At 32.1% G+C, this 21,641-nt stretch overlaps 1 protein-coding gene across 1 annotated transcript in view; it reads left to right on the forward strand.

The window, feature by feature from the left end:
- LOC113511777 (meteorin-like protein) overlaps positions 1 to 21,632 on the forward strand; it is a 43,641-nt gene extending 22,009 nt beyond the window's left edge. Inside the window, exons 2-5 of the mRNA XM_026895497.3 lie at positions 14,542 to 14,753; positions 15,420 to 15,710; positions 18,787 to 18,937; positions 19,375 to 21,632. Of these exons, the coding sequence (XP_026751298.2) occupies positions 14,542 to 14,753; positions 15,420 to 15,710; positions 18,787 to 18,937; positions 19,375 to 19,642 (922 nt within the window). The 3' untranslated portion in view covers positions 19,643 to 21,632. The remainder of the gene's footprint in view (positions 1 to 14,541; positions 14,754 to 15,419; positions 15,711 to 18,786; positions 18,938 to 19,374) is intronic.
- The last annotated feature ends 9 nt before the right edge of the window (positions 21,633 to 21,641 follow it).

Here is a 21,641-nt window from a genome sequence, read left to right on the forward strand (position 1 = left end):
GATAATTAGAATTCCATAAGTGTCGATACCTAGACGTGCTATGAGTAATCTATGTGCATAGTATTCCTATTAATTGACTGCTTATTTATTTATATTTCACAGGCTTTTTTTTGTAATAGAACGATATAATGATTCTGATATAAACACCGTTCTGAGTGAACACAGGAACAACATGGCTGGTCGCATTATGCTAGCTTACTAAGTGCTTTTTCACGCTATATTTGGAAGATCCGAGGTTATAGAATGAAGGGAACATGTCACGGGAAGGTCATTCTACAATGTTACGGTTCAGTTTACGCAGTTTGCAAATTATTATGTATGTATGTATGCTTATTCGTAAGTATGCGACTGGACTATCATATAAGAATACAATCGTTGCCCCCCCCTTCCCCCCCCGTTAAAATAAATACATATATGAATACCATTTTTTGATCTATGTGATTGCTTACCAGTACAATTATTATTAGATAATGTTATAGTGTTCCCCTACTGTGAAACACAGATAATTTACCCAATTACCCCATCGTGTTGTATCATTATACTTTTATTGCATCGATGCAAATATTTCTTATCAGAATATATGCCTAAATTTGTAGTGGGATCGCAAAAATTATGTAGATCAATGCAATCGATTCCCACGGTCAAATGGTTACGTGAAAGCATGTGATCGCATGACCAAATCTATCACCTTATCGGTACCTTATTCCCATAAGAATCGTTCTTAGCAACTTTTTTATGGTTGGATTATTTGCGTAAAAAACGATTAGCCACGTTTATCTGAGCAGTATGTTTATATATAAACAAGATAGAATTATATTAATGTTAGCATTTGATATTAGATCATATTATTTTTTTTTTATACTTGTTCAGCTGTTTTGCTGAAGCTACCTTTGTAGATTAGTAAACAATATAATGTTTTATCCTCGTTTTCTCTATTTATCTACCTAGATATATATTTAAGTGTGAATTATGTATTGTATATAAACTTTTTTTATTAAATGCTCCTATAATCCATTTAATTATAAATATTATTCATTTAATGTACTTGCTTACCGCGTTGGTATGTGTTCTTATAAAATATATGTAAACTGGCTGTGATTTTGATATTGGCTGCTAAAATAAAAGAATAAGTAGAACATGTTTGTATATATATATATAAGTACTTATTTATAGATTTTATAATTAAGTTATTTGAATGATAATATTTGATACTGTAAAATATACGGGACTTTCGTTATATACCAGTTAGAGTTACACATGATGGTATTTAGTACAAATGTTGAATTATATTTATAACTTAGCCATCATGTCGGAATGTTTATTATCCATAATTCTACACAGGCACTGCTGTTTAGTTCTGCTTATAAATACAGGGCATGCAAGAGAAATAATTATTTAGAACACAAAGGTACACACACCCGCGAAGAATAAGCAATGTCGCCCATTAGACCTTGCCGTAATTACATGCCTTTAAAATTGCTCATAATTGAGGTCGTATTTTATGACAACGCGAGCAACATTGTTTCGGGCATATTTTGTTACCAGTCATATTTTTTTTTTAATTTTACTTTCACTTTTGTTTTTTTTTTATATGGTCTGGAAATAAGAATAATAAGAATATTAGTATATTATATTAATGCAATCATAAACGACGAATATTACAGTAGAATAATTGCTAAATAAATAGGATCATATCGAGATTATTTTATTTTCTAAAACTAAAAATAATAAGATAGATTTTTAAACAAAAGTAATATCCTGTATTAATTATTAAGAAATATGGTCATGTATATTTGGCAATGAAATATCTCTCTCTCTCAAAACTATTCATATTATATTAATGCCCATGGAAGGTACCCCTCATCGTAGGCATTCCCGAGAACGAGTGTTATACTTCTCTATCAACCAGGTAATTTTACTGCCATGTGTCATCCTGCAAATTGATACACAGCTAGGCAAGTACAGTTGTTTGGTAATAGAAAAACGAGTAGAGTCACCTATCCAGACTGTATACAAAGTCTCACTCTGCTAATGTTAGTTATTGGATTTTTTCACAACACATGATATTAAATAAACACAGGTCAGTTATACTTAAATTTAAAAAAAAAACAATAATAATGTCAGTCAGCATAATGCCACATGTGCTTCGTTGGTATCCGTGATGACGTTCCTTCGAGCGATGACGGCGATGGCGCCACATATGCGCATTCAGCAAATTTTTTTATTAACAAAGCGTAGAGTATAATATTTAATGGTACCTATATATTGGATCATAATATAACATAAATTATAAATTTACTATACATAACACTAAAAACTAAATATACAGTTGGTAAAAGTAAGCGTATAGCGTAGCAAACTGATTACTCGATTTGTTATAATCGTAGATATTTGATAATATATATGTCTTAATATTTATAAATATATAGATATTTATTTATTTATTTATATATTTTAAGTGAGCTTTACAGATTTACCAATGCACTCACCAAAACCCAAAAATATAATTATTAATAAAACAAATAATATATTAATGGAAAAAAAAAATATATAAATGATTGTACATATTGAAAAAGATATTAGTGATTAATAAAATTATCAGCTTCATTCATAAACAAAGAGAATCGCTTGTAAGTTTTAAAATAATTATTTGTCAATCAGATTCACTGTTAAAATAATTATACAAATTAAAATACGAGTAATTTCGTAATTGTACAAAACATTTAAAATAAACATGCCTATCTATACTATGCTATGTCTGGTATAAAAAGACGACTCGACTGGTTGATTGATTCACCAATGCACGGCCTACATTAAAATTTTCACGGGAATAGGAAATAAACAAATCAACAACAAAAGTCCAAATTTTATTTTTGACGGACACAACAGTTGCATATTACGATGATATAAGCACGTGCTACTGTTTTATTTATTAGAGCTGGAGAGTGTAGATATTCTCAAATTAAAGGTGGTTTAGTAGCAGCCCATGAATTAGTTGCATGTACTAATGAGCGGGTTAGTCACGGCACGCACGCATCATCCACGGTATGCGTGCGTGAGTGATCGAGTCATGCTTGTTTATCCAGCTAGTTAGAAGCTCCCTCGTCGCACTGATTGGACAGGATGACTTTACGCCTACTGCTTTAAATGTTTACACAGCGATGTATGATCTGTATGTTATATTATACATAAGGTATAAACACAGCTTATGGTTGTAATCACATATAAGCTGCAATTGTTGATGTAGCCTCTTGACATATTTACCATTATCATTGAAGAGGCGGAATAAAATAGTTGAAATATTTATTATAGGTCATCATAAATGGAACACATAACTAATTTACCTTTTAAAACCAGTCATAGTAGTGACTTCAAGCTATGATGTTCTCTTCCTCTTTTGTATAATGTTATTTTAATTTAATAATAGTTTAGATTTGCAAAATGTAATCTTCGAATAAAGACGTTGGTGCTTGATAAGAAAATGTTATCGTATGTATTATGCCCTTGTATTTTTTTCCATAATTCTAATAACGTTGGTTTTGTGTATGAAAGAAAAAACTGCTAAAATTCAATATATATAACAATAGTAATCTGTATTTATTTATCTACGTAATTAATACGTACACCAAATTTTTTATATGTTTTCATTTAATCTTTTCAGTTTAATGCAAATTAATAGATTAACTTATTAAATCATTTATATAAACAAAGGACATCAACGCGCTCAATCAGTGTATGCATGACTCATAAATATATAAAATTATTTTATAACAAATTTAAAACAATATTTTCGTACTTATTTGAACCGAGTTCATTTCCCTCTATCCTATTATTTATAAGGGGCTGCTATATATTCCTTAAGCGATGACAAATGGTCGCCCACGCACTATCCAGCACAAGTGAACCCATTATACAATAAAGACGAATCAGCACGTACTATACTAGGATAGTAATATCACTAGAAACCTAATTTTATTTTACAGCACAATATAACTCGAGTGGAATAAGCATTCAAGGATATAATTTGGTGCGCGACCAAGCAATCTACAGCGTGCATTTAATTGAGATCGTGTTCCAGATTTACTATTGCGGTTTTCTCATTTAAATGTAGTGTGCATCATTACCTATCTTATATCGTAGGTAGATCTCTCCAATATATATAGTTGTTATTTATCATAGATATTGCGTATGTTTTATTCTCGTTAGGAAGCCTATTTTCTATCAAGTTATATATTTGTAATAAATTTGTTATTAGTCTATAAAGAATAGAAGAAAGAATTTTCAGAATATAGTCATAGATAAGTGGAAAAGTTCCTCACTTCTCCATCAACAGAGATAGGGATAAAGATGAGGAATAGTTGAACAGTTCGGATATTAAAATATAACTTTTTAGTATTTCTACAATCATCACTATCACTATATAGTATAAAACAAAGTCGCTTCCTATTTGTCTGTTCCTATATATGTTTAGATTTTTAAAACTACTCAACAGATTTTGATACGTTTTTTTAAATAGATAGAATGATTCAAGAGGAAGGTTTATATGTATAATACATGCGTAATATAGTGGAGAAACACTGATAATTTTAGAGGTTTCTAATGTGATGTGATGGAATGTGCACCCGTGCAAAGCCGGAGCGGGTCGCTAGTAACACATAATGTTTATACAAGCTGAGGATATCTACCTACTACTCTCTATTATAGTATATGTGTTTAGTTATTTAATTTATGTTTAAAATGAAATTACCTTAAATTTCTTGTTCGGAGTAGGTTTCCTAAAATCTATTACAGAGACATTCATAATTTCATTGAATTTTCCTTTAAACATTATGACTTTTATATTCCTTTATCTGTACATTGTACATTTATAAATAAAACATGGCCCATTAATGTCAATTATTTACTCTTCGTTTAGAATTCTTGATTGCGCGCAGTCGCAAGAGTTTGAGGCGAATACTTGTACTTAAACATGGGTATTGTGAGGTGGTTTATATGGGCATTCGAATACAATGGGTACGCACGTGCGCTTGTCGCCGCCACTTCGCCTGCGCCCGCGCTGCGCCGACCCGACCATTGTCCGATCGCCCATTGTTTCACGGAAATCCTCCATACATGCTTTGACACTTACAATAAAATATTGTTTTGGTATTATGGATAATACATGTCGTAGGTGTAGCATGTAATATAGCCCGTAGAGTTCTCTCTCAATAACTTACAAATCTTTTTGTCCGAATAGAATATTGGCCTTCACTTCTTTTTTAAACTCATCATTTATCAACTTTTTGAAAATGAAAAACATTTTTTTGTTACATAATTATGATAATTTCTGTTGATTTAAAAAGTTTCAAGCCTTTGAATAGTAAAATTTCTGCTTTTTTTAACTAATAGGGTTATCGTAATATATAAAAATCCAGTTGCACAAAGTTCGTTTGAACTAATATTCGAAAATTTGTATATGTGTGTATTGTTTGCTACAACTTGAGACATATTTATAATCCTGACAAGAAAAAATGGACTATAGGTAGGTAGCGGTAAGGACAAATTAAGGTTTGCAAGGTCAGCTAGTTGGAATATACGTGTATGAGTAGGTATAATTAAAAAGTTCATTACGACTTCGGCTAGATGTAGCGAGTGATTTTGAAATTCCACATTTTATTTACAGTTTATGGTCATCATTCGTCATTTAGCTTATCTGTAATATTCCAACAAAGAATACGACATTATTAGGCTGGATATTGCACGAAAATGCGGACATATAAACGGATTATTTACCGGACTTTATTACAGATATACAAGTACGTAACATATATAACTATGTACGTACATCGACGAAAAACATTACCGAAACGTACAAATACTTATAATTTTCCACACATTATTTTACTACGATGTTTACAAGTATTATATAAAATTATCATCTTGTGTGTTTTCATTTCTAAACTAACCAATGGCCGATTATTTCACAAGATAGCTACAACTTGACATAGAGTTACTAAATATAAGTAACTACTTTGTATACAAACTGGTCGAATGTAAGTAGATCACGGAACTTTGTTTAACTATTCCAAGATATCTGACATCGTGTCTCGGCTCTCGGTTGTGGCCTAGAAACGAAAAAACAGCACGATCAAGCGCGCGTGAGTGTGCACTCAACTCTTACTGTTGATGTAGTATATATTCATGACTATTATTAATTATATTGTTTAAAGAGTTAAATGATCTTCAATATATGTAGTTATAAATATTTGAAATCGTTATGTATTTACAACCAACATGTTATGCATCATATATATACATTATTACGTATAATCATGCTGGCTGGTAACATGTCTATTTTAGTCCTGAAGGTATATAAAGAATAAATTATTAAAAAAAAGATAACCGAATGCATTAAAACCAACACTAATGTTTATTTTCATCTTTTCGGTGTACCTATCCGTTTACCATGATAATTGCTTAGTAAAAGTCAAATTGGTTAAAAAAATAATTATAATGCCGAAGCCATTTTAAATCTCTACTTATAACTGTATATTTGAACGGAACAATCCAAAAGTTGTTGTTAATTTTAGTTCGTAAACATAAGAATCATAGCAACGATGGATATCACATATTACGGACTTTAAATATTCAAGTTAGATAATAGTCGGTTTACATTATTTTATTCATATAGATTTTGACAGCGTATGCGCTTAGGTTTGAAAGGCTAATAAATCTTTATAGTGGTGTAATAAAAGGCTGTATCTGAGTGTGTGAGGGTATGTTTGTGTGTGTAGCAGCGGCAAAAGAAAGGCGAGTGGCGACACAATACCCCGACTCGCTTATTAACATAATCTGAGAACAAAGGCTAACACTTATATTCACAATAAATTATCTATTATAAAATATACATTTTTTTTATTATTTTCCATTCCATTTTAAACACATTTTCCTTAATTTTTTTTTAATCTTTAATGCCCCAAGAAGTTAAGTTAACCACATTTATAATTTTTCAGTGTGGTAAAGAGTCCTATTAATATTATAAAAGTAAAGGTTTGAAACAATGGATGAGTCTTTGTAACTCTTTCACGCAAAGCTACTCAACGATTTGAACGAAATTTTTGTACACGGGTAGGATATATCCTAACTTAGTATAGGTATCTATGCCAGTGAAGCTGCGGTATACAGCTAGTCGTTATTATATTTATTACGATTATACACTTTCATTATTTAGAGTTCTAAGGGTACTCTAAAATGGTTTTTCGTAACACACAAACTTTTATCAGCCTACAGGCTGATAAAGAGCTACAGACTGTAATTTTAGGCATGTCAAGACGTGTCTATGGTTTATGAATACTAAAATATATTACAAGTGATGATATTAGCTCGCAGGTAAAATTTTTTGATAGAATAGAAACAACAATAACATAGTGAGGAGTACCGTTTGTATGTCATTTACATTTGGTGTCCTTTATGATGTAGTTTATGTCTTTAGGTGACGGTTGTTGCCTTTCATCTGGTGAACCGTCAGCTTCTTTGCTATTGATCACAGTATAAAGGCACTACAGAGTAAGAATTATCAAATTTACTTATAGTATTAACAACAAAATATACAACAATTAAAAAATGTTTAATACTTTATTATCAGAACTATCAGATTGCCTTTCTGAACTTAAGAAACATTTAGAATTTATTCCATTACCTTCGTACTTACTTTAACGATAGAGATCAAGAGTAATCAAGACTACGTGTAAGCGTTCAACGTACGGCGATATACATTGTCGTCGGGCATCGCGTGGGCTGGCTGCGCGGGCGCAGCACACGTGGCAATTGCAGGGTTGTCTAAAAAGACGTGATTAAACAATTTATATTTAAATAACTATGCAAATATATTGTGTAATTTTTAAAACAATCAATATCGTTGGATTTAATTAGTTCCATTTTATTCGTGTGAAATTTCCGTATCTATCTGTATTTCGTATTTAGATTTCTGATTTTACGAAAAGGTACAAATTTGTCATGTAGTTGTGGAAAACCGTACTTATAATTTAGTGTTTGGGATGTCGAATGTTATTCAACTGGCATAAGTAAGCCACTATATAAATTCAAATACTTAACATGTAAATTCGTTTTCATGAGAGATAATTTTAAATCGAAAATGTAACTAATATTTCTTTAATAAATATTTTAACTATTATTTAAGAATAATGGCAGCATAAACCTAACAACCCTATAAACGATGAGGTTGAAGTTGAGGTTCAGCGTATGCGACATTGTTATCTCCTTGGGCAAGTTTGGGCGAGAATAAATAAAACTCTTCGTAGAAAAGACGCACATTTATTTTATTATTCTGCCGGGGACGTTGTAACCTCGCGATAAAGCTTTATGGGACCTGTTATCGCGCATTACCGAACTTTCTACGCTTGTCTACGCTGGCGTGCGTTGCAACCGAGGTTTCTTACAAATAATTTATAATGTAAATTAAATATGAACAAAGAAGCATTTTTAATAAATTGAAGTTTACATGCTGAGTCTGCCAGTTTATTATTATTCTTTAATATCCTATTATATTATTTATGTGGAATAATTATAAGATTGTACATTATAATGCTAGATTTACTGATGTTCTTTTGTGTAATATAACGGGTCATTAGCCTTGTTTTTCTTTATAACAATATTTTAGTAAATTCTCCAGTTTTTTGTTTTGACATTTAACAAAAGACCGTTTATCTTAAGAATTTTATAGTATATAATTCAGATTAACATAACTAGTTGGAGATTCAGTTTCTGTTGTATACATATATTCTAGAAGGACATTTAATGGAATTTTAATAAGTTAGGTAGGTTGGTAATTTTTTTCTTCTAGCTGGTTTAGCATATTAACACAAATATGTTAAAAGTTTATAATTTTATTGCATCACTGTAAAACCTTTATGATGTAATGTCGTATAGTGTTATACGGACTTTACCGCGGGTTGTAAAATGTTGCCATAAAATTTGTGAACAACTTATTTTGGAAGATTTTACCTATACTCATATATATATAGTATTCATTAATTTGTCGAATCATAATAGGTATGTATTCACATATAATTTAAAATCAATCAGTAAATCTTTGCTACCTTTTTGTTGGAACTTCCATTTATACGTAATTAGGTATTTTTTCTTAGTGGAAACTAATTTTGTACCGCGCGTGACTTCATCTCGACTGTAATATTTCTTTGATCTATCAGAAGGAGATGATATTATTCACGTGTAGTGTGTGTAACAGAGTAAGAGTGCATTTCGTTGGGTGACGATAAAGTTCATAAGCAGCTTTTAAGCCAGTATCGGCGCCCGCGTCATTTGCCTCGTAATAGCCCTCAATTTGAATCTGCCGATAATCTTTGTTTTATACATTTTGTCTTTAATGGATCATGTTGAATGTCACGACTTGAGTTTTTTAAGTTTAACATTAGTAGACCCTTAGAAGCTTGTGATTTTTAAAATAATATGAATATGTAACATATAATGTTATATATATATATATATATATATATATATATATATATATATATATATATATATATATATATATATATATATATATATATATATATATAGATAAAAGAAATGAATGCCTATGCATTTTCATATTAATATATTTTTCTTGTGAGGTTATTTATTTCCTAGCAAGGAAAGTTCCGATTGATTGACTACCGTAATGTTACCAACCTCTATCATTTACGGTAATCTAATAAGCAGACCGTATACTTGATAACCTTCATGATAGAAAAAATAGGCCTCCCTTCCTCCGGTAAAATAAATAGGTATATTAAATACCAAATTTCATATGTATCCATTTTTACTAAACAGTATAAACTGCATATAATTGTAAATATGCACGGTATCTAATTTAACCTTATAACGACTAAACGAAATTAGAATGCACTGAGTGGCGCGCGCATTCTCGTTATTCGATTCCATCAGGGTAAGCAAAAAATTAATGCCCCGAAAACAGAAACTAAACGCGGAACAACAAGTCATAGTTAACACCCCTCAGCTCCTTTTTTGTTTGTGTGTGTTTGGAAATAAAAACATTACCTTATGCGGTTTTTATGTACAACAGTATCCTTTTTTGTTTATTTTAGCGCGAGCCGATAAAAAGGGGCCAAAGCGCGTCTAGTGACAGAGTTGGTCCTCTAAATCCTTTACAAATACAAGGGGAGATATTTTTACTATTCGATAATGCTCATATTTTTTATATACTTACCGTTCTGTACAACTCTTTCATCTGTCTTGTAATTAAGTTGTTAATTTACTCATATAGAAATATTCACATATTTTTACTACTTAATTAGAAAAAAAATATATAGTTATTTATAAATATTAATAATAATAGATTGTTATAATAAATTTAATTATATCATACAGTTATGTTGGCATTAATTTTTTCAATTGTAAAATTTTGGTGATTTTTTTATCGAAATGATAATATTATATACTAGTTGAAAAAAGTCTTATTGGAAAGTATTATTTTTTTTTCTTTTCTTCAATGGCAATCGATCTTTATTTTTACGACCATTATTGCCAGCGTTAAGTATTTTAATATTAGTTTCATTCTTCAGAATGTTACCAAGTTTAACGTTTCCCGCCTTTTTCGATCGCCATGTTATACATTCAACGATTACTATGTTGAATCAACGAAAATCTTTTTAACCAACGTCACAATTACAATAGTAGTAGTACAATATATACTCGTATGTTAGTATGTTATCGAATTTTATATGTAACTTGCAAAATGTCACATAAAACTCAATGACATTCCTTTTCTCCCTTTTCATTGAAATGTCATGAAACTATCCAATCCTAAGAAATCCAATCTGTTTAATATATTTTATTCAATTTTTCTTCTAATTCTATGATATTTTTTTTATATAGTAATTCTATTAATTTGTTTTGACATAAATAAGAATCATAGACTTATTAATTATTTATATTACGATCTTAATGTTACAACTTTTTTCATATCAAATGAGCTACTGATATGTATATAATGTAACAGATTATTCAAATACCTGTAATTAATGCCAATTTACATTTTGATGGCAAATAACAGCATAATATCAAAAGTAATTAAAACAGCACCTTATTACGATTAATATAGGTTAGTTTTTTTAGGCGGCTTCTAAAAGGCGGTTCTCAATTCGCTTATAATTTATTTGTGCGTATGTTACACGTAAAATATCTTCATCAATTTTAATATTTTTGTTCAATATGTAGATATTGATTTAAAAAAAAAAAGAAACGTAATGCTCGGTGCTCAAATGAATGGGGTAAAGATAAGGATGATGAAGTATTTAAAGTATTTTATTCAAATGGATGTAAATGGAATGGTTACTTTGTCTGCGATATCGGTATACATTCAGGGATGGATGAGAGGTGAGGATGAATAATAATTAAAGCAAGTTGCTTTGTCCATCGTGAACTTAACAATAATTAACCACGATGGACCCAATTACTAACAATCCCTTTTATCCCCCCCCCCCCCCCGTCCTCAAGTTACATTATTATGATAATTATCTACGACAATAAAATTGTGCTTATTTTTGATGGGGTTTTGTATTGAAATTATATTTTGTATATGTATATATTTACAGAAAAAAAATATTTAAGTATTTTTATCACTTTTCAGACATCCATAATGCCAACTCGACTTAGTTTAAACTGGATGGCGTTGTGTAATGGTTGTACATGTATTAGATGATATTATTTATTTTTCTGCCCTTTTAAAGTAAATACAGTTGAATTCCTATTATAAATAAGCTACTTGTATTTGTCATAGCAATTTTATCTTTTCAAGGAATGATATACATTACATTATGTTATGTATATTATATATTATGTTGTTATGGTTAGTTACTGTTGCATTCAGATGTCGAGATAGGCATACAGTGGTTACTTTAATGAGCGTGTAAACTGTCTTGTTTACTTGTCCATTATCATAACTATAAAATTCTCTTAAGAAGAAAGATAGAAGTATAAATAGTTGTATTAATATTTTAATGTGCCATTGAAAAATTAAGGTAAATATCTACTTCCATACCTTTTTCAAACGAACTGTAAAAGTTCTATACTTTTTGATAAAAAAATTCAACTTTAAATTTAAGAAAATTAGTACGTGAACAATTTAAATAAACAAGTTATAATAATTAAAATCCATTGACATTTTTTGTAGGTATCACTTAACATGATTACAATTGAGAATCTTCGCTTTATTTAAAGTTAGTTAAAAGCATATTAGTCATTAGCCATTCTGAAATATATTTATTTCTGCAGTATAGTATAACCACATATATAGTAAATTGTTATAATCAACAAGTAGATGTACTGTTAATAGTACCTATAAGAACGTATAAAGATTAAAACAACATATAGATATGTTTGTAAACAAATATGCAATTAGGTATTAATTTTTACTTAAATGACCTATGTCATAATGGATATAATATTCATAATAAGTATAATAGTTACTTAAAAAATTTAAGGCGCAGGTAGTCCAACGCATCTTGAAATATAGGTTTGTTCACCCCTGCTACCCTTGCCGGTGCGCTACGGGGTGTAAACGTAGACAAGTGTATGTCGCGACGGCTGGACTCGATCGGGCCCACATGAGACACACTTGTTCCTGCATATTAGTTTTAATTTATAACACACACATATTTCAACATTATGAACCATTAGGGCGGATTAAGGAAGTCTTAGACGAAAGTAGGATAATAATTTGACATTTCTAAAAAGAAGACTGCATAATAAATTAAGTGTCGATGAATTGAGGTTTCTTTTGTGATTGATACTCTCGCATTGCAACGGGTTTAATATTGTTTGACAAGATGAATGGTGTTACATATGCATGTGATTGCTATTGTTACTGATAAATAGAACCGGATGAAAGGTCTACGCTATAGATATAATTCGATCGTTCGTTTTCGAAATTAAAATTAATTAATTTATTTGTTTTAATTTTCAACGAGTTATATTCCCGTTTTTGGCAATGTATATAAAGTACTAAGCCTACCTCAGTTCCAATTTAAATAAATAGAAACTTGTAGAAATTCTTTTTTAGGTTTTCAATAATGGATTCGTTTATTTACTTCTTTACTTTGTTTAAATATTTAGATACAAGTTGAAAATAACTCATCGATACCAAGATTTAAACTTTTAGAATAATTATTGTACTTAGCAATGTTATCGATATAAAAAAAAATAATTATATACGTACTCTAGTATAATTTCTGATTGTTACATATTCGCATATGAGACTAAATATTTATAATACGTATTATTCAGTGTCAGCATTAGTCATATTAAGTCATGTCAGAATAACAAGGCGTTTGTACTTCATAAGTACATACATGCCTATATTAGCTCTTATCCAAATGCAAACAGATTCTATTCATCTGCACCTGTGCAACAGACACAAAAAATAACAATACTATTTAACACTGTTATACTGGGTTATACGAGAAGGTCGAAATGTGCTATATTATTGTTCTTAAAATAGCAGCTGAACTGATAAAATCACTTTACTAAGTTATGTAATATTTTTAAGATCTTTTTAACAAAATAACACTACTTATCCTGCTAGACATTGGCCACACAGACATCGAAATATATTCCAGTCATAAGTTGTAAATGTTGTTTTTATTGCATAAAACCCATGTAAAATCTGTGCGTGGCATCTTTTATATTATACTGTGTCGTATATTTTAGTTTTATGGCGAGTATTTGTGAGCGGCGAGACTGTAGGCTGGGCGTGGGCGCTACTCCAGAATCGCAGCCCACGTGCCAACGATCGAAGATAGCATTGTCCGCTCGGGGCTTGTTTATGAGACCACTTCTCTTGATATCAAGCGAAATGACACTTCGCGTGCCGTAATCTCATATCACTGCCCCTTGCGGGCTGCTTTCGATCTAGATTTGTTGCATTATTGTTATTTGTTATATTAACACACCTAATGCCACTTCGCAAATATGTACATGCTATATATATATATATATATATATATATATATATATATATATATATACATGGTATATATGTAACTACAATATATATGTAGTTACATATATACCATGTATAATTTCAAATACTAAAGAAATTAAATTAAGTCGGTTCGATATAGAAAAATGTTTACGAGGCGCTTTCTTACTGGTTTATTTTAATTAAATTACTTTCGAAAAAGGTAGCACTTGGAGCGTATTTTTTTAAATATTTTTACCGAGTGAAATAAACGAAGGCGGCTCGTTGTGTCGCGCTGCGGTCCGAATACCTAATAAGCTTTCTTTTGAAATTGATGGCTCAGTAGCGGCAGTGTCCCAATCAAATTGTCCAAATATGATTAAAACAACCTTCCGAGGCGTAGTAAATGAACCGAGCCCGTAGAAATATTATAATGAAGTATAATATCGCTTAATAATTTTATTTTAATGTGCAACAGAATTTTAAGTTCTTGTTAGCGTGATGTAATAAGTATGCTATGTTTTCATATGCAGTTACTTAAAAAAAAATTAAATTATTTGCAGTGGCTTAACATCGAGCGCAGAGAGAAGCGTGACTCCAGTTTACCTTCGGTGCCGCGAAGGTAGCGTCTCGTGGCTCTACCCTCGTGGAGCTCTGCGCCTTTTATTCCGCCCATCCCTGCCGGGTGATGAGCGCGACTTCAAAGTCTGTGTGCGGGTGATACGACGTCCTGATCCACCAGACCTCTTCCATACTCTACGATTCAATGAAACAGGTAATTAAACCAATGCAAAATATCAAATAACACGTGTCTGAGCACCTATCTCCTTACTTTTTTCCCACTTCAATCATTTTTAAATCTCGTTTCGTACTTACATACATTTTAGAGGGAGACTTTGTACGAAAGTCGTTTGCTTCGTTACCTCTGTTCCATTCGTATTTCTGCCGTGAAGCAGTTGTGTTTGCATGGCGGTGTTTTGGTGTGAAAGATGGGATATAGCAATGAAATTATAGGGTATAGAGGCATAACATCTTACTCCTCAAGAATGACAACTCATGTAGGTTATTATGTGCAACAAAATATACTTTGTTATGTCCATCGTAGTGTTCAGGTCTATAGGTGACTGTTACCATTTGGCCGTGGCCCAGACAGTGGACTTGAACACGGTCTCTTCTTTGAGATAGTACACGAACTATATCTAATAATGATATGTCAGTCTAGAACTCTAGAGCTCTTATATCTTTCTAATTTTAATTTAAGCATACTTATTTCTTCTTATGGATAAAAATTACCAATATTACTTATGGGATGTATATTAGTAATTTTATTATATTCAAAGAATATTTTGCTAAAGTTAGTTACTCCTAAAGTATCAATTAGAGATCAGTAAATAATACAAGTTACTTTTTATATCATAACTTTTTTTATTTTAACCAACAGAATCCCCTGAGCGCTTTCCAGCACGTTTGTTCGTGGAAGGTACTCGGAAGTTGGTACCCTTGTACGCGCCGGACGACGGTGATCCCCGCGAACTTCGTTGTTTTCGAAGTAGACGAGGTCGAGCCGCTCTTTACGTTGAGGCTGAACCTGAAGACGGACCAAAGAGACGAGTGGCCACCTTCAGATACGAGGCCCGGCCAATAGTACGGCGCCATTACGATCCCGCTACTGCTGATTGTCGACCCTGCTCGGACTCTGAGATGGAACTCGCTTTCTGCACTAGTGATCTCGGTAAGTCCATATACTATAACAATATTATCACTGGGATAGAGTTTTTGTGACGTACATATGTCATCACCATCTTACAGAAATTGTTATTGTTTGATCTGAGGATATAGTAATGAGTCCTATCTACGTCAAAGGAGCCTTGCCTTTGAGTGTGGTATGATTAAGAAGTTATATATAGACACGATTAGAGTAGTATACTATTACTAGTTTTCCGTAGTAGAAGTAATATCTGTGGTTATGGTATTATTAATTTCTATAAACGCTACTTACCACTGCATCAGATGTGCTGTTATCTCGTTTGCCTCAGATGGGCGGTCAGCTTGTTTGCCACTCTCTGTCGTATAAAAAATCTCATGTATAATAATACCTTATCAAAAACGACTGTGTACTGATTTGGCTGTGTCCATGCATCCCTTATTAAGAGGATTGTTGTCATTACTACGCCGCCGCAGTAATGGGTAAGCAGAAAACCAGGAGCGGTTGAATGTTAATAAACTCGCGCCGCACGCCCATGCAATCCGCACGGTAATTTGTCGCCATAAACAGAGTCGCCTTGCCTGAAATTAAATTTAAATGTATTACACCTTAATTTCTTTTCGTAACAATTATGAATAGGATATTCTTAGTGTGGAACTTATTCAGTAGCGTTTCAGTTTCGGCGGTTTGGCCTCTAGGTTACATTGTGAACTGGGCCATATAAATACCCTCTATAATAGTAATAAATACAAAATAAATTAATTTTATTGGTATTTTTTGTATCTGGTGACGTCTATGGTTAAAAAAGAGGCATATTTTTAGAATGTTTTGTATGCAACTTAGAATGGCAAACAAGCTGGTGATCTACCTAATGAAAAGTGGTAACTGTATCCAATAGACATTAGCAGTACCATGGACATAACAGAGTATACTGTTTTGTCGATGATACTCCCCCTACGTTGCCATTTTTGAGCACTAAGGTGTTATGCCTCTATATCCTGTAAATTCACTAACATAGCCCACCCTTAAAATCAAAACACAGCCATGCAAACCAATGATTCCACGGTTGAAACACGAATGAGATAGAGGTACCCCATCAAACGACTAATTTTAGGATCGCACCTCAAAAGTAACTACAAAATAATTACTCTTCAGAGGTTCAGACGTTACCATACTATCTGGAAAATACTTTTTTTTTACCAAGAGATAAAATGTAATAGGTATGCAGCATTCGCGGAAGTTTTTGTACGCAACAGGAGTTGACGTACGAGCGGACACTAGACTTTACGGGTGCATTAACTAGACGTGACAAGTACTAGATAGACTAGTACGGTGATGGAGGCAGCAGGCACGCGAACGCAACACAGCGGGGATCTGATGTTCAGTTTTTATAGTCATTTGATAAATTATAATAGTGTAGAGTTATGTCACTGCCCGCGCTCCCCGCGGGGCGGTGGGCGGCCGGCGCGGACTATCCCGGCGTTATTAGCCGCCTCCGCCGGGTATCATTCAAATTTTTGTTTGTCATGCTATATAATAATTATTGGTATTTTTTATATCCGTGTACGACACAAACAGACGTCACGGAATACATTTAAGAGTTAGAAAGTGTGATTAAAGAAAGACAACTTTATGGTAATGTATGGAGAGGAATAATGAAAAATGTCTCCGTATCTAAATTGTAAATATTAATTACAGTTAGGGTATTAAGATTGTTTATCGCATGGTGGTGAAATGTACTAAATACATAGGTGTACCTTGGAAATAAGTACCCTTAAAAATTATACTTTGGGAGATAGAATATTAGATTTTTTTAGAACTGTCGTTTAAACCTTGAACCTTTTAATATTATCAGAGAAAACCTTTGATTATTTGTTTGTAATCGATGAAATCAAAAACTGCATAATCCATTTTAACAATTCTTTCGCTTATAGATAGATACATTTATTATCATCTTCCTACCCTTATCCCAATTATTATTTGGGGTCGGCGTGATATGGTTTTATCCATATTTCTAAAGGATTTGGCTTATAATTTTACGACCGATTTATTATTTTCCAAAATTCGAACAACTCGTGCGAAGCCAAGCCGATTTGCTAGTTAATAATAATAATAAATAAATAATAATTACATATACTTTGGTATAATATTTTGATTTGAACGGGTTTTATTGAATATGGCTGTTGTCTTATCGGCGTCCAAAACTTATTATTGTTATCCACAAATGTAAGGTGAATAAAATGTTTCCCCACATTGTATTTACACTATGAACTAATTGCTGAGATAGACGTGATAGTCTTGATAGGTCGTTAGTTAAACCTTCGCCGTAATTACAGGCTGTCGGGGCGTGGTCGGCGGGTTGATGACCGTTTACCAAAGACTTACAACTATTCACTTATCTCGCTCAAACAAAAGCTTTACATAGAAAAAAAATACGGCTACGTTTGCGCTTACTCATGGCAGGACAATAAGCTGTTGCGACGCGGACAATGGCGACATAGTGATTAATTCTTATAATAAATCTATACCTATATATTGCGTTCGGGTTACGTTTTTGTTCGGCGCAGCTGTAAAAACTAAATAGTGCCTAGATGGGTGATCTCAACGACTATTATAGCGATTATGTGCACTATTTCGGGAAAATAATTGCCTATATGTTATTGATTTAGTAGCTTTTGATTTGTTATCGCTATGTTATTTTGTTTGTAAGACGACAAACTTTCCCTTTGTGTTTACCTTAATTTTAATTTCGATGATAATCTTGTGCAGTACATAATCTGACACAAAAATTGTTGCTATAACGCACACGTTTGTACAAAGTACACAGTTTATACAGTGAGTTTTTTTATATATACTTTTTTGGTACATAGTACAATTATGTGCTGTACCCAAAAACCTCGTAATTTTTCTAGGTATTAGCGAGATAATTAAACCGGCGAGCTTAATCTTGATCGTTTGCATTAGCGTTTTGATAGTGATCCTTGGTTCAATTCCTTGATCGCGCAAAATGCCGATGTGGTTTATTTTAAGATTTACATCTATTTACGTTAGGATTTTTAGATAATAATTTATTTTTGTTTAAAATAGCAATATGTTGTTGCAGTGTCCCGAGGCGTGATTATAAGCAGCGAACAGCGTGAAGACTTGGACACCACACAGCTGACGGTCAAACTGACCAAACTGATACGCGCCACTGGTCATAGTGACCAGCACAAGGATGCCACACAAGGCGTTGGCGATGATGACTACTATAGGTAAGTACACAAGTGTTCAATATGCATAATGTGGTACACAAATATTTTTTATTACCATAAAAAATTTAGCACACTCGATACTGATACAATATATGCGAGAAAAAAATATACTTATTAATATTCTAAATTACCTATAAAATTTACGCGAAATTGGTTATAACTTTGTTTTATCAATGATAGATATAAATATTGGAGAACTTCGCTCCGTTTCCAAAACTGACTTTAGTGAGAATCGAGCCTGAGATTTAGATAAACTTGTTTGCATGCCAATAATTGTCGTTATTTTTTGTATTTATTTATTATGATAAATTATTTTATTTCGTATTTTTTTAAGAATAGTGTAAAAAATTATAAGATAAAAAGCATTAAAAATATAAAAAGTTACATAAATATACCTCTGTCGACGTTATATTCAATTGTATCTGTGTTTCCACTAGGTATGAAGTGGATAATGTCCTAGAACGCAGCACGCACCGCAAGAGTGCGCGGCGGCGATCACGCAGCGTGCGCGACCGTGCGCTACACGCGCACGTCCACGTGGCGGCCGCATGCGGCGCGGCGGCCGGCGCTGGCGAGTTTCTCGTGATGGCACGCCGCCGCCTCGGGAGGTACTCGCTAGTCTGTGCACCGCGCCTGCACCAGTGGGAACAGCTCGTCCGCAGGAGAAACTCAGATGGCACTGCGCACTGCTTACTGCAATATTGAATGAAGGTGGGCGGGGAGAGGGACAGAGCACAGTAACTGTTGAACATTGAAGCCGCGATGACAATTTTGCAGGCAAAATTTTACATCGCAAAACGCTGCAGGTCGGTAGTTTACATGCTAGTTTTCAGTGCTAGTTTCTCGCGCATATGTTTCGAGTTCAAGTTTCGACAGGCTGCGGATAGGTGAAAATTGTCGCCATGTAAATATGCCAACTAGCCCGTAACATACTAGTATTATTATGCCATACGACAGAATCGAAATTCGATTCTGAATACAGTTGGTTAATTCGTTTGTCTACCACGAAAAGTCAACGTTCGCTATAGTCCATCAATTTCATATGTGCTGACTGTGATGTGACAGATAGTGGTGCGCGCATACTTTCCATGAACATCTTATATTTTCTTTTTTAAGGGAATGCCTCGCATGAAGGTGATAGGCTATAGTTTTGTTCTCCGCACGGTTTGAATATTTCTTAAAAATTATGTAGTGTAATGATGGAATTGTATTATAAAGAATGTGGTACGAACATGTTTTGAGTTTCTATTAGAAATTTATTGATGGTGATAATATTTATATTTTAAAAAAGTTATATTAAGCTGTAAGATTAATGTTACTTGTAAAAATTAAATCAGAATTTGAATATCTACCTAGTTCTAAATAAATTTTTATCTTTTCCTAATATATAATTGACATTGTCTTTAAAAGTAAACGAGTTGCAGTTTTCAACAATCAGAAACTTTTCTGTAACGAATTATCTTAAAGTATCATATTTTGAATATGCTTTAGTTTGACTATAGTTTTTTCTCTATCAAAGAATAAAATGTACTATTTACCTTAAAAGTATTAAAAAAGAAATAATGTTCAATATCCTATTAAGAAGTAAGATAATATAATATTTGTGCTTGCCATAACTTAGCTTGCGTTTCAATGCAATTTTGTACAAACAAATTATATTTATCATTTAAATGTTTATATATTTTATTGTAAATCATAATGTGGTCCAGAGTGCCAAAATTAATACAGATCTTCATAAGTAGTTGTAAGGTTGATCTCATCTCTGTACATATTATAATGTTTAATTTTAGAGCAATATTTTGATAGCCATATTAGTGTAGTACCTCTATTCATAGTTTGATATCTATCTTCTTGATATAATATCTGCTGCACAACTATACGATATAGTCGATTTATTTCTTATATTATATTTATAGATTCTTCTTGATATATTTAACAAATAATAATGACATGAACAATTTATTAAACTAAGAAAAAAAACATATTAAAGTCCTTTGGTGCTATCAGAATATAATGGATAAAATATTTTGAGTGCTTCCATGTATACTATATATAGAACTATGTACATATAAAAAGTTGGTCTAATAATGCACAGTTTAGAATGTTATAAAAAAAAAAAACAGATGTTTTAACTCTTCAGGTTCATGTGAAACTGTGTGAAAATGTGTTATCAGTAAGTATAATAAAATAAATCTTACAACATTGTACACTAAGTTTAAACAGGTACCTATAATACGAATCGGAACTGTCGCACTTATTTCGAGCAATAAATTATATGTAGGCGACAGATTATACACATCTCTGATGAAAATTACAATCGATTAAATAGATTAAATCATATTTTAACTGTGTTTTCGTGGTCAACTATATAGTATGCTTATGCTTAAAATGTATAAATATTTGTGTTATATTTTACCGATTTCAACATATTGTACAGCTGTTATGCGACTCAATTACCACTTTATAATATGTGCCTACATAATATATACTATGCTTATATGACTTTGTGAATATTATTAGTATATAGTTTTTTTTTGTATAAAACTACGTTAGTTGTCGATATGTGATATAGAATACAACGATATTTTATCCAAGATGTGTCTATTGTATATAAACAAATTAATATTGACATTTTATAATGTTAAACTTATATACCTATAAGAACAAACTGTTGAATAAAATAGTTTCAAACTTATGTTGTTTA

The sequence above is a fragment of the Galleria mellonella genome, unplaced genomic scaffold, assembly GCF_026898425.1.
Source record: "Galleria mellonella isolate WM207_F2 unplaced genomic scaffold, CSIRO_AGI_GalMel_v1 utg139, whole genome shotgun sequence".
NCBI classification, from domain to species: Eukaryota; Metazoa; Arthropoda; class Insecta; order Lepidoptera; family Pyralidae; genus Galleria; species Galleria mellonella.